Source organism: Hordeum vulgare, chromosome 6H, assembly GCF_904849725.1.
Source record: "Hordeum vulgare subsp. vulgare chromosome 6H, MorexV3_pseudomolecules_assembly, whole genome shotgun sequence".
In the NCBI taxonomy this organism is placed as follows: domain Eukaryota; kingdom Viridiplantae; phylum Streptophyta; class Magnoliopsida; order Poales; family Poaceae; genus Hordeum; species Hordeum vulgare.
The window spans coordinates 108,176,042-108,203,429 of NC_058523.1; the positions used below are offsets into that span (position 1 = coordinate 108,176,042).

Consider the following 27,388-nt stretch of genomic DNA (forward strand, 5'->3'; position numbering starts at 1 on the left):
TGTTCTCTGAACTTTATGCCCATTTTTCATCAGAACATAACAAAACTAGCCCCTGCTAGTATTCCGATAGCAGGTGGTTTACTCGGAATTTCTGAACAATGTCACAATCTTCTGCAACTAGCTTCTCCAGGTCCAGAAAGACAGTTGGAAGCAACAAATAAATGTATTTTTTTAGCCAAATAGCAATGTTTCATTCATCTGGGCTCATCAAAACGTTTTCAGACGTGCAGGCAGACTACACATTCCAAACATGCCATGGTCCAAGCCTTGGTTGATTCATAAAGAAATTACCACCAAGGACATATGTTATCTTGACTGAACCAATGAATGTTATTTTATATTTATATATTAAAAACGTATACCACCTGTAGCTATTTTGGACGAATCAGCTGTCTGCGCAGAAATCGTCGTCCCCTTTGTTCCTTCTTAAGCTGTTGTTAATCCCATGAGCTTCGAACTTCCCACATCAAAACCTCTTTCGTTGCACAGATGTCGATATATGGTGACTGTGATTACACCAACTGAGCATTTTGTTGAGAAGGAACATATCCAAAGTATCTTTCTCAAGGAAATTACAAGGTGCTACAGAATCAAGAGTTTTAACAGCATAAACGAACGAATACACTTGATACAAATGTTTCATGTGAAAGTGACAGCGTCAGATTCTCAACAGTGTGAATCAAGCTCCTCCCAGTGAACCACAGAATGCAAACAATGCATGACATAACGTTTAGCTCTGCAAACTAAAAACTGTTCAGCACAATGCTGCTCAGGAAACAACTTTTGTACACACTCACAGAACACACAAGGAATTCTTGGCCAAAGTCATTTCAGAAGTGTGACATGCCAGATCGACTTGTCTAGATTCTAACATGGAAAGTACCGTCGAGCTGCTGCACCTGCTCGTCTCTTGACAAGATTCAGCCATAAAAACTATCTTCCTGTCCACGGTTGTATTTCGGTCAGATGCTAGTGTGTTAAAAGATCAGTGGCAGGAGATGTTATTCGTTCCATAACTTATGCGCTGAAGACTTGTGTCCAACATATCTGTCATCCATTTCTGTGGCCCACCATCATCTCCGATGACATTGTATGCATAGGACGACAGCCCAACATCCTCACCACATGAGCTTGCCTTCCCTAATTTATATAGCCTTTCTGTTCTGGACAACACTACAAGGTTGGAAAATGTCGAGAAACTATTGCCAACAAACACATCCGCTCTTGCACATACCTCAAAGTCAATGGCAGACTTTATAAGGTAAGGCTGCCTATCATATATGTCAGTAACTCCAAGTTTCTTCTTCTCATAAGCAACCATACCAACTCTCCAACCACTGGTTACTGAATCGTCTTCTAGAAGGCTGTCAGCTACTGCAAGATAAACTACAAGCGGGCGACGTAGGTCAGTGATCTGTGAGACCTTATGAATGATCTCTCCTTTGCTGCTACAGATTTCCTTTAAATTGGACCGCTGCTCCCACTTCTTGCAATGGATCATCCAATCTTTCTCTATTCTCATGTGAACAGCAATGTACTGCACAGGAAGATTTGTCAAACTATCTATCCTCTTCTTATTATGAGAAATGGCAGCATCATGCCTTGCTTTTTTCCCTGCATCTTTAATCTTCGATACGACCCTGACAACTTCAGTTTCTATCTCAGGAGCTACAGCAAGGCAATCGAAGATCCTGGCATAGTCTTTCACTGGCCAATGGTCAGGCCATAGAAATGGATGCTTCCCAGTGACATGAATCACTTCAAAGCCATCGGCCTCCCCCAATCTGGATTGCTGCAGTTGATCCAAGTCTCTCTCCACTGTCCACCTCCTACCACTGCCCTTTTGAAGTTTGAAAGGCTCGGTACGATTCGAAACTTCTGAATACCGAGCTACCCTTACAAACCCATGACAATGGGCATTGAACTTATTAAGGTCAAATACCTTGTCGAAAGCAATAGGCTGCAGCAAGTCAACCTCTTTGTAGAAAAGCGAAGCACTCAGACTTGGCATGAGTAGAGAACGGTTCAGGAATCTTGCCGTCAAGCATGCTCTGGCAAATGCAATCTTCTGATTGTTCAATCCCCATATAATCTGTGGGACCTCAACAAACTTGCCTTTCCTAACTCCAGGGAACAAGTCAAGGGTTGGTGACTCATAAAAACTCTTCTCAGACAAGCTAATGGCAAGAAAAGGGGAGATAATTGCTCTCAATACAATAAGGCCAATCACTATGAGAAGGCACTTGCAAATAATAAGCCTCGCCGGCAAGCTAATGTGCTTGAGATGCTTAAGGTCTAGTAGGATGTTCATTGAAACAGTTCTTTAATTCCTTCTCATTCTACCAGGTCAACTTTATCGCCCAGCGGAAGTACATACTGTGCTGCAATATAATGGAATCAATAACCAAATACGCTTGGATGGCTTCACCAGTTCTTCCTGGGCAATGAGTAAATCAGGTTTCCAGCTCGGTTCATGCTGTTACAATCATAGGCTTTGACCCTTCTGCTGACAATTTAGCGTATGCTCCACAAGACTGCAAATACAATGAGAAGTAAAACAAAGACACAATGCAAGGTTATTACACTGCCACACTTTATACAATTAAGAAATCTACTAAGTGGTCACATAAAGAACATTTTTTCAGTGTCTTAACAGCAAAGTGTTAACCAATTAACCATACTAAAGGAATATAGTATTATTTTACAAACCACATATAGTAACATGCACATTAAGTTTTCATTAGATACCCTGGTGTGGGTTCACCTAGAGTCGCATGGTTCGCATCAATTACGAACGCACAGCCAAATGTCAGATATATGGCGGTGTCTACCACCGGTAAAGCAAGAATACAACAGCAAAGTAATACTAATACATTCTCACTATAACGAGTTAATAATCTTAAGCCAACAGCTTTTGTATATCCAAGTTCCCGTTATCGAATTTCATCATGTAAATTATTCACAGAAAACATTTCATATAAGTTATTCAAAAATAATAATTCATCATCTAATATGGAAGTCACCAAGCTAGCCTGACAGACTGCGGACTGGAGCTTCACTAAATGAATGTGGAACCAAAAATAAATAATGCTCGCTAGTCACTACTCAGAAACATGAATCTTGACAGCACAGCTCTAAAACTGAGCAGAAACTACACCTTCTTACTTGGTCTTTTGAATCACTTGTGTTCACCGAAACTCTGCAACTGTGCGCTGCTGTCCCCCAAATTGCTGCCCTCGGCCGGACCTAGAATGGGCCAGGTCTACGCCTCACCTCCACGCCCAATCGTCTCTGCAGCCGGCAGGCACGGCTCTGTCTCCGCCGCCGTCGGAAGCGCCCAGCCCTCTCTCCAAGGCCCCGCCGTTCCTCCTCCTCCGCTACTCCGTGAGGCCTGATCCAGGTAGAAAGAGTGATTCGATCTAGCGTAGAGGGTAGAAGATGAGAGCGTCAAACGCTTGACGTGGTTCCGGTCGTCGGAGGCAGATCACCACCGGAAATGGGAAGGGGGGAGAGAAATTCGGGAAGGGGAAAAACACGATGCCGGTAGGTCAAGGGAGCGCGTGCGCGTGCTATCACTCTTGGGCCCAGCTTGCCAGTGGAAGGGGATTTCCTTGCCTTCAGGCCTCCTTTGGCATGGGGATTCACGAGGTTTCGAGAGAAAAATCCCCAGAAAAATCAGAAACCCCACAAAAACTCGGACGTCCATTTGATAAGAGGGGTTTGCTTAGCCGAATCCCCTCTGTTTTCTTTCAACCCCTTTCTATCCATGTGTTTCAGGACCCTCTTCGAGGGACCGGTGGAAAGAGAGCCTCGATGATTTGAGAGGATTAGATGGAAGGGAGGGATTCACCAAATCCCCTCAAATCCCCTCTTTCCCAATCCACTTCTACCAAACAAAGCCTTATAGTCTCATCACTTCAAAAACTCAAGCAGACTTTAAGCCGTCGGATCTCTACTACTCGCTCCATAAATTAATATAAAAATGTAGAGATCGTTCTTAGCGTAGCTCAATTGGCAAGACGCGGGAGTTTCCAGCCATCCCATCAGTGTTCGAGCCTTGGCTCTAATACTTGGTAATCATGGAGTTTTCTTCTATAAAAAATGCCAACAGACCAATATAGTCTGGGTTGGTATCATTTTTTTTAAATGTATAGATCATTAAAGTAGTTATTGAAATGTTTTTATATTCATTTATAATAAAGGTAGTATTTACTAAAAACGATTGAACATCGTAGTCATAGTTCGACCTCCTCTTCCGCTTTAAATCAACGAAAAACTAGAAAAAATAAATTCAAAGAAAACCCCCATGTCATTCACCTTTTTCGTCCCTCCCCACATGTCGTTCTCTCCAGGTCTGCCTGTGACGGTGACAGCTTCGCGGGACATTGATGATCATACTCGATCGTGCTCACTGTCAGTGGTGATGAGTGTCAGGCCGAGAGGTGGAGATGTAATCGTGATGATGCTAGGATCATACATCATGGTTGACGTCACTGTCACACCGCATGGTAGCTGAGTGATCACCCTTTTTAAACAACATGATCAGCCAATCATGATAGTAGTTCTTGATGCAACAACACAAAGATGCCAAAGCCGAGGTGGTTGCAAAAATAAGGAAGAGGGTGTCACAGGGGGGCAATACTTGTCGCAGAGTATTACTTGGTTCCTTCGCTTTGGTATGATGCTCAATCAATATGTGCATTTAGTTTTCTTCATTGATAAAAAGGTTGAAGAACTAGCGTGCAATTTGGCCGAAGGAATGTAGTCTCGTGGTTTAACATTTTTTTCATGTGACATGGACATATACTTCTAATAATGTAGGTGCTATTGCAGCTACTACTTCTCAATTACATAGATGTAGTAGTAATTGCACTTTATTAATAGGTTCTAATGTGTAACATTTACGTGTTTTTTGGATGTTTTGGTAATTTCATGAGATTATTCTTCTCAATTTGACGGGGGATAACCCCAGGGTAGGCTCACCAAGTCTACTCCTCCACACTTCGCTGTAAAGTGGGGTGAAAGCTTCCTCAGTGTCGGCTCCTCCTGGACAGCTGCATAACACGCATCGGCTAGGAGCGTTGTCGTCTACCTTCAGCCGACTAGGGAGCATCCGTCGCGTCAATTCCCATGATGTGACGGGGGCTTTCGATTAAAGGCGAAAATACCTCAGCTCGGGTACGCTGGAGAGGAATACGCATGGCTACCGTGGTGGCGGCCGTACCGCTGACTGGTACCGGCTACGATCCATCAACCGTATACAGTACCCGCACGCCACCACCCACTCCATTACCTGGCCCGACGTGGCTACAATGGAGGCGGCCGTACCGCTAACCAGCGCCGGATCCCGCAAGACGACGGCCAGCGTACCGCTCGTGCCCTGCATGGGGAGCACGCACCAATCCCGTGGGGCGGTCGGCAGGTCCCAGAGCCTAATGGGACCTCGCAGCCGGCGGGCCCCACAAACAACAAGACTGATCAATATAGGGCTCATTGGCTAGCTGGAGAGGCTGCCAGCGGGCCCCCCACATGTACCTATCCATTTTGTAGGCTGGGGTCGACTATAAAACCCCCTGCCCCCCTCCATGCGGAGGGTCGGCCATTCTTACGCACCCACACACTCATATAGGAGAGGTAGATCACGAGCCGGCTGCTCCATCTTCCTCCTACGTCGAACAGCTCAAGGAGTACATTGTAGTTCTCTTGGTTCATCAACCACTCCGGCAGGACTAGGGGTATTATCTCCCACGGAGAGCCCCAAACCTGGGTACATCGTGCGTCTTGCATTGCTAGTTACCAATCTCGTTCCCGGAGCCCGCCGATGTCACTTCGGTCCCAACCGCTCTCGATAAGCCTACCCATGGCATCTGTCGTGAGAAAACGACGACAGTTGGCGCCCATCGTGGGATCGTCCGCGGCACCGGTGGAGTTCCGCTACGGGCGGGACCCTTCGCCAACCCCACCGAACACCTCGTGTCCGGATTGATCAGCACCCCCATGGAGCCTGCCCCCCGCGGAGGCTTCCGCGGTGTTGATCGTCGGCTCCGCCTGCCGTGCAGGCTCTGCCGTCGAGCTCACCAGCAAGCCGCGCGGCAACGGCGTCGCTCCTCACGTCGTTCGCCTCTCCGCCCTCTTCGACAACCTGTGCCTCGACGACGAGCCTCGCCACCTTGGCGGGGACGTCGACATCGACGCCCTTTGTGCGCACTTCAGCGGACTCGGCCTTGAAGATGCGCCTGCACCCAACGAGTACCCTAGCGACGTACTCGACTGCAGTGATCCACCAGCGTTCGCGGGGTCTCTCGCCCCGTGCGACGCCGCCATCTCCTCCGACCTTATGGAGGTGATGATTGCAGGCTCCAGCACCAGCTCGGGTCGTTCCAAGGCCGCGGCGGACGCGGTTGCGCTCCATCCAGGACCTTCCAATCCACTTCATGCTACCCTCGCCGGGCTGACTACTCCTATCGCCCCGACGGCTAATCCTGCGTCGGCTAGGGACGAGCTAGAGGAGGCTCTCAAACAGCTGCTGATGGAGGGCACCGGCCTCACCACCGCCAAGCGTCAGATGGAGGTCGTGCAACGCGAGTACAACTCCGCCTATGGCTTCACCCCGACTGTCGATGGACCCAGCCGACGTGGTGACATTCACGGTCGCGGTTGGGTTGTTGCTGAAATCCTAGGCGGCAAGCTACCCATCTATGACACCCCTGCAGCCAACATGCGGGCCGCCCAGGCAGCCCTTGATGAGATGGACGCCCTGGAGGGTGAGGAGCGTGCGCACCAAGAAAAGCGTGTCAAGGACCTCCTCGCTGCCGCCAACGAGCAACAGGGTCGTCTTGACCCTTGATACGTCTCCAACGTATCTATAATTTTTTATCGTTCCATGCTATTATATTATCAACTTTGGATGTTTTATATGCATGAATATGTTATTTTATATTATTTTTGGGACTAACCTATTGAACTAGAGCCCAGTGCCAGTTCCTGTTTTTTCCTTGTTTTTTACCTTTTTCAGATAGGAATATCAAACAGAGTCCAAACGGAATAAAACTTTCGCCGTGATTTTTTATGGAAAATATCAAAAATACCAGAAGAAAAAGATACCGGAGAGGAGTCCCGAGGAAGCCACGAGCCAGGGAGGCGCGCCCCACCCCCCCTGGGCACGCCTGGGGGGCTCCTGACTCCCTCGTGGGTCCCCGTGACTTGTTCTCGATGCCATCTGGTCTTATAAATACAGAAACCTCCAGAAATAAACCTAGATTGGGAGTTATGCTGCCACAAGCCTCTGTAGCCACCAAAAACCAATCCCGAGCCCGTTCCGGCACCCTGTCGGAGGGGAAATCCATCTCCGGTGGCCTTCTTCATCATCCTGGCGATCTCCATGACGAGGAGGGAGTAGTTCTCCCTCGGGGCTGAGGGTATGTACCAGTAGCTATGGTTTGATCTCTCTCTCTCTCGTGTTCTTGAGATGTCATTATCTCGATGTACCGCGGGCTTTGCTACTATAGTTGGATCCTATGATGTTCTTCCCCCTCTCCCTTCTTGTAATGAATTGAGTTTCCCCTTTGAAGTTATCTTATCGGATTGAGTCTTTAAGAACACTTGATGTATGTTTTGCACGTGTCTATCTATGGTGACAATGGGATATTCATGTGAGTACTTGACGCATGTTTTGGTGATCAACTTGCGGGTTTCGTGACATTGGAGACCTATGCATATGGGTTGGCACACGTTTTGACTCCCCGGTGGAAACTTTGGGGCACTCTCTAAAGTTCTATGTGTTGGTTGAATAGATGATTCTGAGATTGTGTGATGCATATTGTATAATCATGCCCATGGATAATTGAGGTGACAATGGAGTATCTAGGTGACATTAGGGTCTTGGTTGATGTCTGTCTTAAGGTGTTATTCTAGTACGAACTCTAGGATAGATTGAACGAATAGCTTCGTGTTATTTTACTACGGACTCTTGAATAGATCGATCAGAAAGAATAACTTTGTGATGGTTTCGTATCCGACAATAATCTCTTCGTTTGTTCTCCGCTATTAGTGACTTTGGAGTGACTCTTTGTTGCATGTTGAGGGCTAGTTATATGATCTAATTATGTTATCATTGTTGAGAGGACTTCACTAGTGAAAGTATGAACCCTAGGCCTTGTTTCCACGCATTGCAATATCATTCGTGCTCACTTTTATTATTAATTACCTTGTTGTTTTTATATTTTCAGATTACAAAAACCTATATCTACTATCCATATTGCATTTGTATCACCATCTCTTCGCCGAACTAGTGCACCTATACAACTTACCATTGTATTGGGTGTGTTGGGGATACAAGAGACTCTTTGTTATTTGGTTGCACGGTTGCTTGAGAGAGACCATCTTCATCCTACGCCTCCCGCGGATTGATAAACCTTAGGTCACCCACTTGAGGGAAAATTGTTACTGTCCTACAAACCTCTGCACTTGGAGGACCAACAACGTCTACAAGGAGAAGGTTGCGTAGTAGACATCAAGCTCTTTTCTGGCGCCGCTGCCAGGGAGGTTAGCGCTTGAAGGTATATCTTTAGATCTTGCAAACGAATCTTTTAGTTTCTTGTTTTATCACTAGTTTAGTTTATTAAAAGAAAACTACAAACTAAAAAAATGGAGTTAAGGTTGCCTCATATGCTTCATCTTTTTAATGTCTTTCGTGAAAATGATGGAAATGAAAATTGTGCTCAAGTGCTAAAAAAAGAATTACATAGAATGCTTGGCATAAAATATGTGAATGATGAGCATGATTGCAATGTTGTTAGAATGAATTCTTTGAATACCCATGATGCTAATGATATGCAAATTCACAAGCTTGGGGATGCTATGTTTGATGAAGATGATCTTTTTAGTTCCCCCACTTTGAATGATCAAAATTATTATGATGAAAGCATGCCCCCTATCTATGATGATTATTGTGATGATACTTATGCTATAAAGAAGAATGATAATAAAACTTGTCACAATTTTGAGTACCCTCTTACTGAACATTACTCTTTTAATGTGGAAACAATTCGTAGTGTTCAAGTCTTTTACGATACTCCCAATACTATTGATGAGAATAAATTTCCTTATGTGGAGAGTAGTAAAATTTATATGCTTGTAGATCATGAAAAGAATGATTTAGGTGCTGGTTATATTGTTGAATTCATTCATGATGCTACTGAAAATTATTATGAGAGAGGATCATATGCTTCTACATATTGCAATAATATCAAGCTTCCTCTCCATGTGTTGAAACTTTTGAAGTCATGCTTGTTTTATCTTCCTATGCTAGTTGATTCTTGCTCCAATAAATTGTTTGATCACAAAATCCCTATGCATAGGAAGCGGCTTAGACTTAAATGTGCTAGTCATATGCTCCAAGATGCTTCCATTATGTTTCAATCCTTATCTTTTATGTGAGCATCATTGAAATCATCATGCCTAGCTAGAAAGGCATTAAAGAGAAGTGCTTGTTGGGAGACAACCCAATATGTATCCTTACTGTTTTTGTGTGTTCACATGATTAAGCTACTATATTAATCATGTTTTATTGCCTTAGTTTCAATAAAGTGTCAAGTAAAGCCTTTATGATTAGTTTGGGTGATAGTTGTTTGATCATGCTGAAAAAGACAGAAACTTTGCGCTCGCAAAATCATTTCTAATTTCTATCCGGAGAGAGATATTTTAGGTTTATTCTTTTTGCTTCTGATTGATATACAAATTTTCATAATTGTTTCAGAATTTTTGGAAGTGCAGAAGTATGGTTATCATTCAGATCGTTACAGACTGTTCTGTTTTTGACAGATTCTGTTTTCAATGCATAGTTTGCTTGTTTTGGTGTTTCCATAGATTATATTGAGTAATATAAATTGTGGAAATAGTAATATACAGTAGGAATTGTGTGAAAATAATTATGAGTCTTGTTTTGACAGTACCCAAGTGATTGATTTCCTCGTTATCATACTAACCCATCTCACGAAGTTCTGTTAAGTTTTGTGTTGTGAAGTCTTCAATCCATCGGTAACTTTACTTGGGCTATATTTTTATTCACCACATGATACGTGTTTTTCTTGGAGCGTCATTTTATTTTATTAATACTTGATTGCTGTTATTTATATTAATGTTTTGCATCATTTAGTTCAATAAAAATGTCAAGGATAGCCTTTACCATGCTTAATTTACAAGTATAGGAGTTGCTGTTCCAAAACAGAAAGTTTGCTTGTAGTGCAAAAATTCCCTAGAATTTTCTGTACGTCTGAATAGCTTGAAATTTGGAAACAGTATGATATTATAAATTATCCACATAATGAAATTGTTTCAGAATTTTTGGAGTTAATTAATTATGGATCTTGCTGCATTATTTACAGACTATTATGTTTAGGCAGATTGTTGTTTTGTTTGCATTGTTTGCATATGTTTGCTTGTTTAATGATTCCATTTGAGGATGGGAGTTTTAAATATGCATAGGAATTTAGTATGCAATGTCAAATAATGATTTTAGTGATTTGCTACAGCAGAGGATGATAAAGTTTTGCATTGATTTATACTAACCTATCTCACGAGTTCTTGTTGAGTTTTGTGTGGATGAAGTTTTTAAGATTTCGGAAACCGTCATATGATAGGAATTAAGGAGACACAAAAAGCTCAAGCTTGGGGATGCCCAAGTCATCCCCAATCCATATTTCAAGAAGTCTCAAGCGTCTAAGCTTGGGGATGCCCCGGTTGGCATCCCACCTTTCTTCTACAACAATTATCGGTTAGTATCGGTTGAACCTAACTTTTTGCTTCTTCACATGTTTCATGCTATACTTGAAGTTTATTTTATTTTGTTTTGTTTGAATAAGGTACTTAGGATCTGAAATTCTTAGATGGGAGAGTCTTCACATAGCCAAATAATTATTCAACTACTCATTGAGCTTCACTTACATCTTGTGGAGTAGTTTGTCTTTTGCTCTAGTGCTTCACTTATATCTTTGTAGAGCATTGAAATGGTTTTATTTTATAGAAATAGTTGAACTCTCATGCTTAACTTATATTATTTCGAGAGTCTTAAACAGCATGGTAATTTTCTTAGGTTATTAATCTAGTCCTAATATGATGGGCATCCAAGAGGGATATAATAAAATCTTTCATATAGAGTGCATTGAATACTATGAGAAGTTTGATTCTTTGCATATACTTTTGAGATATAAAGATGGTGATATTAGAGTCATTCTAGTGAGTAATTATGGATTGGTAGAAATTCTTGTGTTAGAGTTTGTGATTACCGTAGCATGCACGTATGGTGAACCGCTATGGTAGGAAGTCGGAGCATGATGTTTTTATTGATTGTCATCCTTTGTGTGGCGGTCGGGATCGCGCGATGGTTAACTCCTACCAACCCTTCCCCTAGGAGCATGCATCTAGCACTTTGTTTTGATTACTAATAAAACTTTTGCAACAAGTATGTGAGTTCTCTCTGACTAATGTGAGTCCATGGTATATACACACTCTCACCCTTCCACCATTGCTAGCCTCTCTAGTGCCGCGCAATTTTTGCCAGTGCATAAACCCACCATATACCTTCCTCAAAACAGCCACCATACCTACCCATCATGGCATTTCCATATCCATTCCGAGATATATTGCCATGCAACTTTCACCGTTCCGTTTATTATGGCACGCATCATCATTGTCATATTGGTTTGCATGATCATGTAGTTGACATTGTATTTGTAGCAAAGCCACCATTCATATCTTTCATACATGTCACTCATGAGTCATTGCACATCCCGGTACACCGCCGGAGGCATTCATATAGAGTCATATCTTTTGTTCTAAGAATCGAGTTGTAAGTAAATAGAAGTGTGATGATCATCATTATTAGAGCATTGTCTCATGTGAGGAAAGGAAGGAAGCTATGATTCCCTCACAAGTTGGGATGAGACTCCGGACTATAAAAATAAAATAAAAGAGGCCAAAGAGCCCATAAAAAATGAAAATGAAAAAAGTTGAATTGACAACTCAACTGCTAATACTTGAGAATATTCTTTCGCTTCCCCTTGAGTCGAATCAATAAATTTGGGTTGAATACTCTACCCTCGAAAATTGTTGCGATCCCCTATACTCGTGGGTTATCAGCATCCCGCGGATTGATAAACCTTAGGTCACCCACTTGAGGGAAAATTGCTACTGTCCTACAAACCTATGCACTTGGAGGCCCAACAACGTCTACAAGGAGAAGGTTGCGTAGTAGACATCAATCCCCAAGCAGTTCAATAGGTAAATTATTCTTAAGGATAGGATATTGTTCTAAAACAACTCTATCTATTTCATCCCTTTCATCCATATGAATATCATTTTCATGCTCAAGCAAGTATTGCTCTAAGGGATCAGTAGGAGGCACGGCAATAAAAGGTAAGGCAATAGTTTCATCCTTAGTGGGCAACTCTTTTTCATAAGGTTGTCTACCAAACTTGGAGAAATTGAACTCATGTGACACACCTTCAAAGCCAACAGTGACAGTTTGCTTCTCACGGTCAATATGAGCATTGATAGTATTGAGAAAAGGTCTGCCAAATATGATGGGACAAAATCTATCTTGGGTGGTAGCAAGAATGAGGAAATCAGCAGGATACTTCATTTTACCACACAAGACTTCAACATCCCTAACAATTCCCACAGGGCAGATAGTATCTCTATTGGCAAGCTGAATAGTGACATCAATATGCTCTATATCAATAGGTGCAATCTCATCTTTAATTTCATCATATAAGGATTGAGGTATTGCACTAACACTAGCACCCACGTCACATAAACCATGATAACAATGATCTCCTATATTAACAGAAACAACAGGCGTGCCAACAACATGCCTATGTTTGTCTCTAGCGTGAGGTTTAGCAATTCTAGCAGCATCTTCATAGAAGTGAATATTATGTCCCTCAACATCGTCGGACAGAAGATCTTTGATAATAGCAATGCTAGGTTCAACTCTAATTTGCTCAGGGGGTGTAGGTGTTCTAATGTAACCTCTATGTATAACAGTTGAACCTTTAGAATGACCCTTTATCCTAACAGGGAAAGGTGGTTTCTCAATGTAAGCACTGGGAACAACGGGATCATTATAGGCAATGACTTTCTCTTCAACTAGATTGGGTCTAACTACATTGACTTCTAAAGGAGGATGATATTTAAATCACTTCTCTTTGGGGAGATCAATATGAGCAGCAAATGATTCACACAATGAAGCTACTATCTCAGAGTCAAGTCCATACTTAGCGCTAAAGTCACAAAAAGTATTTGTTTAAGCAAAGGATTTAACGCAATCAAACTTGAAATTCATACGTGACTCCTTACCTTCTTCAAGCTCCCAATCTTCAGAGTTGCATTTAATTATCTCCAATAAATTCCATTTGAAGTCAATATCTCTCTTCATAAAAGAACCGGTACAAGAAGTGTCAAGCATGGTGCGATGATCATGAGAAAGCCGAGCATAGAAGTTCTGAATGATAATTTCTCTCGAGAGTTCATGGTTGGGGCATGAATATAACATTGATTTAAGCCTCCCCCAAGCTTGAGCAATGCTTTCTCTGTCACGAGGCCAAAAATTATAAATATAATTCCGATCACGGTGTACTAAATGCATAGGATAAAACTTTTGATGAAATTCCAATTTCAACCGATTGTAGTCCCATGATCCAGTATCATCACATAGCCTATACCATGTCAACGCCTTATCCCTCAAAGATAAGGGAAATACCTTCCCCTTGACCTCATCCTCGGGCAAACCTGCAAGCTTAAATAAACCACAAACTTCATCTACATAGATTAGATGCAAGTCTGGATGTGATGTTCCATCTCATGTAAAAGGATTAGCCAACAGTTTCTCAAGCATACCCGAAGGAAATTCAAAGAAAATATTTTCAGTAGGTGCAGCAGGTTGAGGAGCAACTCTTTGTTCTTCCGTTCGAGGTGAATATACCCCGAACAAGCCCCTCAAAGCATTAGTTTCCATAGTGACAAGTGACAATAAATTTCAGCACACTATATGAATGTTTCCTTACCATGTTCCACTTACCAAAGGCGCTTCACTCCCCAGCGACGGCGCCAGAAAAGAGTCTTGATGACCCACAAATATAGGAGATCAGTCATAGTCCTTTCGATAAGTAAGAGTGTCGAACCCAACGAGGAGCAGAAGGATCTGACAAGCGGTTTTCAGCAAGGTAATATCTGCAAGCACTGAAATTATCGGTAACAAGTAGTTGTGTGGTGAGATGATTCGTAGCAAGTAGCAAGTAACAAAAGTATCAACGGTGCAGAAAAGTGTCCCAATCCCTTTGTAGCAAGGGACAAGCCTGGACAAAGTCTTATAGGAGGAAAAACGCTCCCAAGGACACACGGGAATTTCTGTCATGCTAGTTTTCATCATGTTCATATGATTCGCGTTCGTTACTTTGATAGTTTGATATGTGGGTGGACCGGCGCTTGGGTACTGCCCTTACTTGGACAAGCATCCCACTTATGATTAACCCCTCTCACAAGCATCCACGACTATGAAAGAAGAATTAGGACAAAGTCTAACCATAACATTAAACTAGTGGAACCAAATCAGCCCCTTACGAAGCAATGCATAAACTAGGGTTTAAGCTTATGTCACTCTAGCAACCCATAATCTACTTACTACTTCCCAATGCCTTCCTCTAGGCCCAAATAATGGTGAAGTGTTATGTAGTCGACGTTCACATAACACCACTAGAGGAAAAACAACATACAACACATCAAAATATCGAACGAATACCAAATTCACATGACTATTATTAGCATGACTTATCCCATGTCCTCAGGAACAAAAGTAACTACTCACAAAGCATAATCATATTCATGACTAGAGAGGTAATGAATAGCATCAAGGATCTGAACATAAACTCTTCCACCAAGTAATCCAACTAGCATCAACTACAGAGAGTAATTAACACTACTAGCAACCTTACAAGTACCAATCGGAGTCGCGAGACGGAGATTGGTTACAAGAGATGAACTAGGGTTTGGAGATGAGATGGTGTTGATGAAGATGTTGATGGTGATGAGTCCCCTCCGATGAGAGGAGTGTTGGTGATGACGATAGCGACGATTTCCCCCTTCGGGAGGGAAGTTTCCCCGACAAGATCGTCCTGCCGGAGCTCTAGATTGGTTCTGCTCAAGTTCCGCCTCGTGGCGGCGGCGAATCCTCCGAAAAGCCTCCTCCTGATTTTTTTTCCGGACGAAACCCTTCTTGTAGCAAAAGGGGGGAGCCAGAGGGCCAACTGGGTGCCCACAAGCCCCCTAGGCGCGGCCAGGGGGGTGGCCGCGCCTAGCAGGCTTGTGGCCACCTGCTGGCGCCCCTCTGGGACTTCATCGGCCCAGTATTTTTTATAAATCCCGAAAAAATCCACTTTGATTTTCACGGCGTTTGGAGTTGCGTAGAATAGGTATCTCAAACTTGCTCCATTTTCAGGCCAGAATTCCAGCTGCCGGCATTCTCCCTCTTCATGTAAACCTTGCAAAATAAGAGAGAAAAGGCATAAGTATTGTACCTTGAAGTGAAATAACATCCCCAAAAGCGATAAATATCAACATGAAAGCATGATGCAAAATGGACGTATCAGTTACTCGGGCAAGTTATTCTTTTGGAGTTGATAACACTTGATCTTCTTGCATTATGCCTAGGTCAAAGGCATAAAAGAAAGCGCTTGTTGGGAGGCAACCCAATTTGTTTTTACTTTCTGTTTTAGTGATATCGATGCTTGTTACTAATGTAGAACATCATTGTATCTTTATTTTTAAGTTTTGTGCCAAGTTATAGCCTCCGATTGCAAGAAAGTTCAAAAGTTGTGACATGCTGTCCAGAAACAGATTTTGTCTGCTTGACGGAAAATTTCACCAAAAATCACCAGATCATCTTTTTATCTGATTTTTTTGACAGCATGATATATATAATTGATTTTCTGTCATCTGTTCTGAGTTTTTTGATTTCAGTTGCAGAAGTAACCCGAATAAATTATTTACTACCCGCTGTTCTATTTTTCACATATTCCGCCATGTTTTGCGTTTCCATTGTTTTGCAAATCCTAAGCTTACTTTTTTATTTGGAAAAACCTTTTGGAAATCATGAGAAGCATTAGATTTTCATGAAAATATTTATTACCAGCAGGTAATGAGTTATTTTATTAAGGGTACTAACCACTCTAATGAGCTTATGATGAGTTTTGTATGAAGGGAGTTTTCAAGTATGCGATGTGAGGTGGTGAAAGAAGATACACGAGTGTCAAGCACTCAAGCTTGGGGATTCCCCCATGAACCCCAAGAAATATTCAAGGAGACTCAAGCGTCTAAGCTTGGGGATGCCCCCGTGCATCCCCTTCTCTATCAACAATCATCAGTTCGACCATCTCCATGCTATATTTTTATCACTTCATATGTTATGTGCTATGCTTGGAGCATCCCTCTATTTTCTTTTCAGTTTGTTTAAGTTTTGCTTGATGTTCATAACAAGTCGGAACCTATCCTACCTTGTTTGGGAGAGAGACACACTCTATTCCACTCTAGAACACAACATAGGTTTTCATGCTTATCTTTTTTGTGTGTTCTTCATCTTTCCGTAGCTATTGTCATGCTTAGCTCTTAGTTTTCATGATTATTCTTTTAAGGGCTTTTATTTAGGTTACTTTTGGAACTCTCTTGAGTTATCATGCTTATCTTGTTTAGAGAGTTGGCTCGTTGCACTGAGTTGTGTGTCTTGCATGAGTAGATAATTGAGGTTGCTATTTAAGTATAGTAGTAACTTGCAACAGTTTTGAGGTATTGATTTGAGTAACGTTTGGACTATTAGTGCCAAGATCTTGAGCCTATTAGTGATAGGTGTCATATTTTGGGAAATCCGTGTGTTTTTCAAAAATTAAAAATCGTATTCTGGAGGGGTTGGAATATATAGAGTACCCTCAGGTTACCATGGGTCGAGGATGCGCAAGGATAACCAAACCCCCTAACACTCCTCCTCGGGGTACTTGTCTCTTTCCGAATTTCCTAACTAGATAGAGATTTACCGATAATAAGTGTATGAGTTCTTCGGACTAATGTGAGTATTCGATTGTTGGCACTTCCACCATCCATATTTTGCTAGCCTCTTCGGTACCGTGCATTGCCCTTTCTCACATTGAGAGTTGGTGCAAACTCCGCCGGTGCATCCAAACCCATGACATGATACGCTCTGTCATACATAAGCCTCATTATATCTTTCCTCAAAACAGCCACCATACCTACCTATTAAGGCATTTCCATAGCCTTTCTAAGATACATTTCCATGCAACATCCACCATCTCATGACTTGATCTTCATGTCATACATGCTTTTGCTTGATCGTAGAGCCGCATGATAGTTGGGCCTTGCTCCAATTATTGCTACATGACGCGTTGGTATCATTGCATATCCAGCCACACTGGCAGAGGCATACATTTGTGTATATCATGATAGTTTTCACTTGTCTTTATGCTGAGTACTTCTTATAAAGTGTGATGATCTTCTTTTTATTCTTGTAAAACATAGAGTGTTGCCCTTAAGTGAGGAAAATATCCCAAAGAGGACAAACAAAAGATCCCAAAGAGGGCAAATGAGAGATAAAAAGAAAGAGCCAAAGAGGCCACAAAAAATAAAAAATAGAAAGAGAAAAAGAAATAAAAATAGAGAAGGGGGCAACACTACTATTCCTTTTGAAGATCCACACTCGTACTCAATTGCTATATTGGTACTTTATAGAGATTATCATTCATGCATAACTATGTGGGGACCCTTACACTATAGAACTTGGTTTGCATATGCCAATGATGAGCCTCCTCAAATGAGCTATAGGTCTTCATGAGCAAACAAGTTGGATGCACCCCCACTAGTTCCATTGGAGAGCTTACCTTAGCTCATATGTGCATCCGTTACATGGCAATCCCTACTCCTCACATCATATCTATCATTTGGCTTTCTCTCGCCTATGGTTATCCTCATTGATGTGAGCCTATCACACCTTTTTGTCTTCCTTCCCCATCATTATTCTATTTGACATCCTAAGTGCCAACATATCTTGCTTACGCTCATCCATTGCATGAGTGCTCAAAGTCGAAAGGGAGAGGATCATTTTGACTTGTGCCTGACTAGTGGTTTGGGGATGAGTCAAAATAAGATTCCCAAGGAGACCAAGTGTGAAATTTTAGTAGATTGAGTTCTCAATTAAAATAATGTATTTTATGATCTCAATCCATCTCCCACTTCTTGCACGCAAACACCATTTGGAGACATTCGAGTCACGAACAGCGAGACCTCTTGCACCTTTATGTTCTTACTTTGCTAAATTCAATACTAGATATAGACTCTTGCTTGTTATTGTCTTGAGTTGAATTGCATATCTCACTTGCTTTACTTTGAAGTTCTTATATGTGTGTTAGCATGTCACCATAGAAATTATTGTGTTATCATTTATCTACTCGAGGACGAGCAGAAATTAAGCTTGGGGATGTAGATACGTCCCAACCGTATCTATAATTTCTGCTTGTTCCATGGTCTTTTGGGTGACATTGTTATATGTTTTGCTACACTTTTATATCATTTATACATATTTGGACTAGCCTACTAACTCAGTGCACCCAGTGCCAGTTTCTGTCTACCGATGACTATTTTACAGGGGCTTTTACCCTGTTTTCCGAAGCCCGAAGAATTCCAGGAAAAAATATAAAAAATCAGCGAAACAGAAGCTTCCGGATCATCGAAGATGGGCCAGAGGGGGGCCACGGGCTGCCCAGGCGACCTGCTCGCGGGGCGAGGCCCTAGGCCTCACCAGGAGGCCGCCTGGGTGGGCCCCAGCTCCTCCGGTGCCCTCCTTTGGCCTATATTTAGAGTCCCGAGAGGAAACCCTTCCACAACTTCCAGAATCGCGAATTTCTCCATCATTCCGCCGCCGCAGCGCTTCCGAGATCGAGAGCGTTAGGAGACCTCTTCCCGGCACCCTGCCGAAGGGAGGATTGACCTCCGGGAGCTTCTCCATCGCCATGGACGCTTCCCGGACGTGCCATGAGTAGTCCTGCTTGCACCATGGGTCCATGACCAGTAGCTATGTAATGTCTTCTCTCCAATCTTGTGCTTCAGTGGTTAGTCCTTATGAGCTGTCCTACATGATCAAGGCATCTATGTAATTCTCTTGCTATTGCTATGCTTGGTTTGTTGGGGTCCGATGGGTTAATTATGAGATTATGTTCAGATTGTTATGAGTTATATATTTGATTATCCTTTTATATTATGTTCCTTAGCAATTCATGCATGTTCTCCGTTGCTATTTATTGCTTTAGAAGAGTAGTATATTGTAACTCCAAGAGAGAGCATTATGCATGATTGTGGGTTCATGCCCCTCGATGTCTAGCTTGAGTGACAGAAACATGAGACTAGGGGATGTGTTGTTGCCACCAGGGAGAAAACAACAGTGCGTGTGACCATGGTTGCAAGGATTGTTTACCTTACGCATAGTCCATTAATGCAGTTGTCCGTTGCTTTGAGTTTACACTTTGGGTGGGGCTCGCAACTTAATACCGGCGAGATGTTCTGGATAGATACCTCAAGGTGGATGATTAGTAAGTAGATGTTGATGAATTAACGGTCTACTTGTCTTGGCGTATTGCCCATTACTATTGAACCTCTAACTAGCAAGTAGCATAATTTGATAACCTCTCTGTACTCGTTGGGAGCAAAGTTATTTGTGTGTGTGAAGGTCCACATCTTCTACTAGTGCGAGGGTGGAAGAAAACTACTTGTTGATCCTAGGAGTCCTCTTGGTTCGATAAACCTTACAATCTCTGTGTGAGGGAAAACTTGCTGCTGACTACATCTCAACCTTCCACTTGGGGTAACCAACAGGGTGCGGGAAGTATATACATCATCTCGTCATCAAGCAAAGTTATATGACGCCAACATGGCCAGCTATCGCTTCCTCATCCAGCAGCTCAGTGGCCGTTTAGAGGGATGCGAGTTCCATCATGTCCCCCGAGCGGAAAATGAGACGACATATACACTCACAAAAATCGGCTCCTCCAGACAGGCAATCCCAGTCGGCGTCTCCCTCGAGCAGCTGCACAAGCCCTCCATCAAGCCGTCTCCGGAGTCGTCGTCAATCTTCGTGTCTGCAGACCCGACCGGTCCAATGACTTCGGCCCCGGAGATCTCTGCGAGACATGTCTTCATCACTCAGCTGCCCGCGCATCATCACCCCGCTGAACGCGTATACATCATTTGGTCGGCCCGCGCGTTGCCACTCTGTTGAATGCGTCTACATCGCTCGGCCACTCACGCATCACCACTCCGCGAGAGGCTGAAATCACTGTTCTAACCTTGTGGGTCAACATGTTCATAAACTGAACTCGAGACCGAAGTATTTCACGATCTGACCTTCCTGGAAACTCCAAAGACCGTGGTGTTTTAGACCAACACAGAAACACCGAGGTAGTTCATGTCTCTGCCTTGGCACACTGCCAGGCCGAGCACGCGTTGCTCGCTCACATGTCAAGCCAGAAACGCCAACCCATGTTGTGTTTCTGGAAACGTCAGGGGCGTTCGCGTTTCTGATGCAGATATTTATGTCAGACGGCTGCTCTCAAGAGTCACTCACCACTCATTTCTCTTCTCCCCCATTGTCCTTTCCCGAGCTCTTCCCCCTTTCCTTTTTGTTTCTCTTACTTGGCCCCTCACAAATCCTTGCTAATTGATTGGACTGGTCCGTGGATCCGGTGTTATTTCCGTTCCTTGAGGTAATCTCCTTCATCTCACAATTTTTTATTGGTTGGATTTGTCTATTTGGGTTGTTTTGTTCATCTGGTTCCTAACCCTACTTTTTAACATGGTTCTATAATATGATGTGGTTGAGTATTGTTGTTTCAATAGTGTTGCATTATGATGTTGGTGAATAAACCTTACTGTTTGGTCTATCCCTAATGTTAATATTTAGGGTTATGGTTGGGGTTTGGGTAATGCTTAATTTGGATGGACAAAGTGGTTTTATTAGAAATGTGGTATATTTATTATCCTTTTGTTTGTCTTTTTGATGAAAAATATTGTGAATATTCATTATGTTGACAAAGAGGCATTATTGAATGTTGATATTGTTGACAAGTATGAGGAAGTGTTGATATTTCTTGAGAGTCCTAGTTATGATGAGGTTGTGGAAGAAACACGTACAAGATTAAAGTGGGTTGATGCAAGTGACCAAGTTGAATTAGTAGGAAGATATTATGTTGGGTTGGCACATAAGTGTCGAATGAAGACAATGCCTATCAAGTCCAATTTGCATTGGGTTGCATATAAGGAGGTTGTTGCATAGTCGACAATCAATTCACTCGAATTATTTGCAAGTAAGGTGGTCAAGGCTCCTATTTTTCAAGTTGACTTGAAACAAACCTTGGTAGATGATCTTGAGCATAAAGTTGAAGTGCAAGCCAATGAGTATTCCTAATATGAGTTCCGAGGTAGTGCACCGATTAATGATGATGATCATGACTCCGAGGAAGAGTATGAGAGACAACACAACAATGTTGGTGACCTAAAGACTCAAGTAAGGCATAAGGATATTGATCCTCACATTATCTATCAGCGTGCTTGTGTGGATGACTCGGATGATGAAGGCCCGGCGAATGAGTTGGACGATGATGGATTCACTGAGAAAGAAGCATAGTGGTACACAAAAATCACCAGTAGGGATCACAAAGTTCCCTTGTTTTGTGATGTTAGCCTTGCTGATAAGGCTATAGTCGATGGTGGCATGAGAAAGACAATTTAGGCTAGACAGTTCTCAAGTAGTACACCGACAAGATTTCGATGTCTTACCAAAGGAAAGGTTTGATGTTCGAGCACATGCTAGAATTCAAGATGTAGTTGTGTGAGTATGTTTTCAAACATCATAGACCCTTCATAGTTGTTCACTCGGACAACAACAAGCGATACACCGTGAAATGTGAGGTAGAAAGATGCAAATGGAAAGTCAATGGAAGAATCACGAAAGATAACTGGTGGAAGGTAACAAGTTGCAAAGCCACTCACCAATGCGCACCGCCGATCGTAGAAACACAGAAGACACACCATCAGCTAACCTCGGAATTCATCAGTTATAAATACCAGAAACATATAGCCGAGGATCCAACCATTAAAGTCAAGTTGTTGATGAGTTGGGTTGACAAGAAGTTTGGATATAAGGTCAAGTACGGGAAGACATGGAAGGCCAAGCAAGTCGCTCTTAGAATGTTGTATGGTGGATGGGAAGAGGCATACAACATGCTACCCCAGTTGTTGGGAGCGGTGTCCTATAGAAATCCAGGAATGTACCACTATGTACAAGATATTGGAGGAGTGTTCCGCCGTGCCTTCTCGACGTTTGGCCTATGCATTGCAGCTTTTGAGCATTGTCGTCCGGTTTTGTTTGTAGATGGGACATTCTTGACAGGCAAATACAAGGGAACACTCATGATAGCAATGTCAAATGATGCTAATGATCAAGTTTTTCATGTGACATTTGCTTTGGTGTCCGTGGAGAACCAAGACAACTTGGAATGGTTCATGAGACTTGTGAGGAACGCGGTCCTTCCTCCAAATAGAGAGGTATGCATTATATCCGATCATCACCAAGGCATATTGAAGGCCGTGGATATTCACATTCCACGGCATGCGAGGCTTCACCACCGATGGTGTATGAGGTACTTTGTTGCAAACTTTTACAAGACTTGTAAGAACAATGATCTTAACTCCGCATGTGTAGCCATCTCCGTTAAGTCATTCACTACACGCTTGGATAAAATCTATGACAAGGATAACGAAGGTGGGAAAGAATTCCTAGAAAGGAATATTGATGAGAGACACAAGTGGTCACTGGCATGTGACGAAGGAGGCATGAGATATGGAGACATGACAAGCAATCTTGTTGAGTGCTTCAAATTTGTCTTGAAGGGTGCCCGTCAGTTGCGGGTGACGACGATAGTGTAATATAATTTTTACAAGCTAAATGAGTATTTTCTAAAGCACTCCGATGAAATCGACAAGTTGATTGCTGATAGTGAGAAGCCTCCCAATGAGATTTATCCAAAGAAGGTTGCCGAGTGGCTAGAGTTTCAAAAAGATAAGTCAGCCATACAGTGAGCCACTTGTTTCGATAATGTTGAAATGAAATACCAAGTGGATGAGCGAGGTGGAACAACAAGAGATGGACAATCATATGGCGGTCACTCATTTAGGATGGCTCTTCGGACATGACATTGGACTTGTAAGCAGCCTAGCAAGTACCACTAGCCATGCTCGCACATGATGATGGCGGCCCGCAATATGAATTTGCTCGCCTCTCATGGAGTAGATGTTAGGTTTCATGAATTCAACTTGCAAACTCATAAGTTAACATGGGCCTCTAGATTACACCCTTTTCTGGACACATCATAGTGACCAGAGTATCACGACCCTAACATTAGGTTGGATCCGAATATGATGGTACAACCCAAGGGTAGAAGGAGAACAAAGCGATACAGGAATGATATGGATGAACTCATGAGCACCAGAGAATTTGGTAGTGGAAATTTCATGGAGCCATGTGATAGCAACCAATGCGGTGGTTGCAATGAAACGTAACATAACAAAAGGACTTGCAAAACAAACAAAACTTGAAAAGGGCACAATGCTTCTATTAGTGATGCTGATGGCTATTCTCTTGGTGGCCGAGGTTTCGGTGGGATCCTCTAGGTGGCCGAGGTTCCGGTGGCAAGCCTCTTGGTGGTCGACGTTCCTATCGCGATCCTCTTGGCGACCGAGGTTCCGGTGGTATAAGTGCTGATGGTCATGGTTCCGGTGGTATAAGTGCTGGTGGTCGTGGTATAAGTACTGGTGGTCGTGGAATAAGTGCTGGTGGTCGTGGTATAAGTGTCGGTGGTCGTGGTAGAGGCCGAGTTACCGGTGGCCGTGCTCGTGCCGTAGGTAGAGGTTTGGGTGGTGGTAGAGGAGGTTTCATGGGTAGAGGTCGTGATATTGCTAGAAGAATGTTTGGATACCTAGCTGGACCATTTCCGTACATGCCTACATTTTAATATTATTTTTCATGTTGTCCTTACTAACTAATGTCGCTCAATCTTTTGTCCTTACCAACTAAAGCCGTTCAATTTTTGTTAGATATAGCGGCTTCTCAACCATACAAGGCAACAATGAAGGGGGTGGAGGAGAAGGATGCGGAAGGTGAGATGTCGGGGTGGTGGGAGAAGGCTGCGAGGAAGGTGAGAGAGGAGGTTGCAGCCACAATAGAGAGGAAGAAGCAACAAGAGTTCGAAGAAAGGCAGATGGAACAAGACAGAATGACATTTCAGGCTCTCGCTATGAGGAAGAAGATGGAAACTGCAAGTAACAAGGCAGTTGCGCAATGGCAAAAGGATTTTGAAGAGAATTGGAAGAAACTTTCTGCTATTAACAATGAAAATATAGAGAGGGACAATGAACTATTCATAGAGAGGGTGGTTCATGAGGCTCATCTCATAAGGAAAAGGGAGGAGGAGGAAGAAGAAGAAAGGAAGAAGAAGAAGGAAAAGGGTCCTTGCTCTACACAATAGAGCAATGTGGTTCCCATCATGCATTTTATTTTGAACCTTCTCGTTGCCTAGATTATGATCTTTGAACTTTGGATTGCTATGGACTCTTCCGTGTGAACTCTAAATTGCTATGGACACCTCCGTGTAAACTATAAATTACTATGTACTCCTCTATGTGTACTCTTAATTGCTATGTGTTTTTTCCAATTATGCTATGTGTTATGTTATATTTGAAGTGTACCACAAAATGTGATTGTACAACATCACTTGGACACTTTCTGTTAGTAGCAAAACGCCAAGGACTTAGCGTTGCCATGTTTCCTGGAAACACAGTAGAGTTGGCATTTGTACCCCACATGGAAACGCTAAAGTATGCCCTGGCATTTCTTTAAGACACAAGATGTGAGAGCCATGCGTCGAGAACGTTTCCCTATGGGCGGGAAACGACAAGGACTATGGCGTTTCAGGCATACATTCAAACGCTAGGGACAATGGCGTTGCTGGCCAAGAATGCAAATCAAAAAAATACCAAGTCCAGCGCAAAATGGCACATAACACATATTTTCAAAACAAAATTACAAAATGCAGCTGACATAGAAGTTAACAAGTCAAAGAGACATGGTATAAACATATCCACGAGACATAAAACATAACAAGTCACACATGCAATTCTTCCCGCTTTTGGGAGGGAGACACAAAGTTAAATGACAAGTTCAGGAAACATAGAACATAACAAGTTCACACATTCATTTCCTCCCTATTTTCGAAGGCAACTTCCCCTTGTTGTTGTATCCCTCTAGAGTGCTCTGCCATAATGGACGTCGGCTGGTTCTTGAACTAGCTTGTCGTGCTTGCTTCGACGGCTGAGAAGGTTGACTTGGTTGCGGAGCTTCTTCCATCTGCGAAGCCCCAAGCTCCACCTAGTCTGGATCCGCTTCGTCGTTTATCTCCTCTTCATCTTCATCAAGCTGTGCTCGACTCTTGGTAGCGCGAGCTTCACTCAAATATGCACATGCTCCTCTCGAAGATGCACGAGCAGAAGAAAGCACATCCATTCTATACTGAGCACATGCCCCCATATCTGTGGATGAAGCACCGTGGCAAGAAAGTAAAACAGCTAGGGTGCGAGAACGATTCACGACTTTCTGAACAACGAAAGACATTGACATGTTAATATGCAAAAATAGTTATAATGAAAGAAATAACAAGTTCATGTTAAGTAGGCCTCTTACGTGCAGGGTACTCCTAACAAGCCCGTCCGTTTCTGGACCAGGGGCACGACCAAGCACCACATTACTCTTGTGCAACTTAAGCTGTTTCGCCAAAATGTCAATACAAATGGGTCCCAAATGCTGGTTTGCTCATCTTAAAATCGATATCTTCTGTTCTTTATCATTTAGACTTCATTTATTGCAATGATACTCCTACTCACTCCGTCACAATTTAGAAGACATGCACGTGTGTCTAGATCGTTAATTTGACTTATATAAAATATATTGTTTAACATAAAAATTATATCATTAGAAAATAGAACATCTAAAGTTCCTAATGATATTTTTTTTATTATATATGTCTCTCATTAAGTTGATCAAATTGACGACCTAGATACATGTGCCGGACTTGTAAACTGAAAAAGAGGGAGTAGAATTAACACATTTATGTTCCAATGAAACTTTATATTTATAACTGTTTACTCGAGACAACTTCCTCAATAGCCATCACTTATGATCGGAGGCTACTCTGCGTGTACTTAAATGAGTTTTCTTTACAGTACAGTTTTAGGCTTTTAGATATCATCTTTCAAAATAACTATTCCCTTTATTCACGAATACTCGCTTCGTTCAGAAATATTTCGTCCGTTCCAAAATTCTTGCCTTAGATTTGTGTAAATGTGAATGTATCTAGTCATGTTTTGATATTTAGATACATTCATTTCTAGACAAATTTAAACAAGAATTTTGGACGTAAGGAGTATTTGTTAAAGAAATGGATGTATGTAGACCTATGTGAACCGGATGCATATAGTATATTTGCATTCTATTTTGTCTTAACAATCTTTTTCTTTGGCCCAACCTTCCTTCTCACTTGATCAGTTGCAGAAAACCACCCCTTTGGCCTCGACCTCACACAATTTACGCAAGTGGCACGAAGAGTAATTATGGTTGGGGATTTCAAAAGGCAAATAAGGTTACCATCTCGAACAGCAAACAATCAGTTAATTAGTTTCTGCTTCAGCATTTCAAAAGTGCCACGGTGCTGCTCTCCCTCCCGAGTTAACCAGGGGCTAGGCCGTCCCCAAGCCCTGCGCTGGACCTGGTGGCCGGCGACGAGAGCATGGCCGGCGTGCTGCGGGGCTGTTCTGCTCACCGGGCAGCCCAAATCCAATCTGGAGTTGATTACTTTTTTGTTTTTTGATTGAAGGGCCTCCTTGTAAAATTACAGGGACTGTTTTGTATATCTAAAAATCCCTCATCTAACGTCGTCTATCACGAACCGTTATGCTACGTCAGCAAATGCAAGCCCTACCTGTCATAATCGTCATCAATGAGTCAAAGCCGTTGACTAGTATTTTTAATAAAAAAAGAGCTTAAGAATTAGTGTTTTTGATACAATTTCGTAGAAGTGTGGTTTCTGCAACTCTAGCCTTCAATATCGATATTTTCTATAATTAACTTCTAAATTATTTCACCAAACATTGTTCTAGCTCTATCATCTACTCTTCTTCTGCATTATAAAGTAGTACTTCCTCCGTTCCTAAATATAAGACCTTCTAGAAA

At 42.5% G+C, this 27,388-nt stretch overlaps 1 protein-coding gene across 2 annotated transcripts; it reads right to left on the reverse strand.

The window, feature by feature from the left end:
- Nucleotides 1-512: 512 nt before the first annotated feature.
- Nucleotides 513-3,593, reverse strand: LOC123401946 (O-fucosyltransferase 23-like). 2 transcript variants are annotated; one of them, XM_045095810.1, is made up of 2 exons: nucleotides 3,166-3,593; nucleotides 513-2,534 (listed from the first exon to the last, which is right to left on the reverse strand). In XM_045095810.1, the coding sequence occupies exon 2, from the start codon at nucleotides 2,309-2,311 to the stop codon at nucleotides 986-988; it is 1,326 nt and encodes a 441-aa protein (XP_044951745.1). In that variant the 5' UTR covers nucleotides 2,312-2,534; nucleotides 3,166-3,593; the 3' UTR covers nucleotides 513-985. The 2 variants fall into 2 exon arrangements, with proteins under 2 accessions (XP_044951745.1, XP_044951746.1); XM_045095811.1 differs by having other exon boundaries at nucleotides 3,158-3,593.
- Between the last annotated feature and the right edge of the window lie 23,795 nt (nucleotides 3,594-27,388).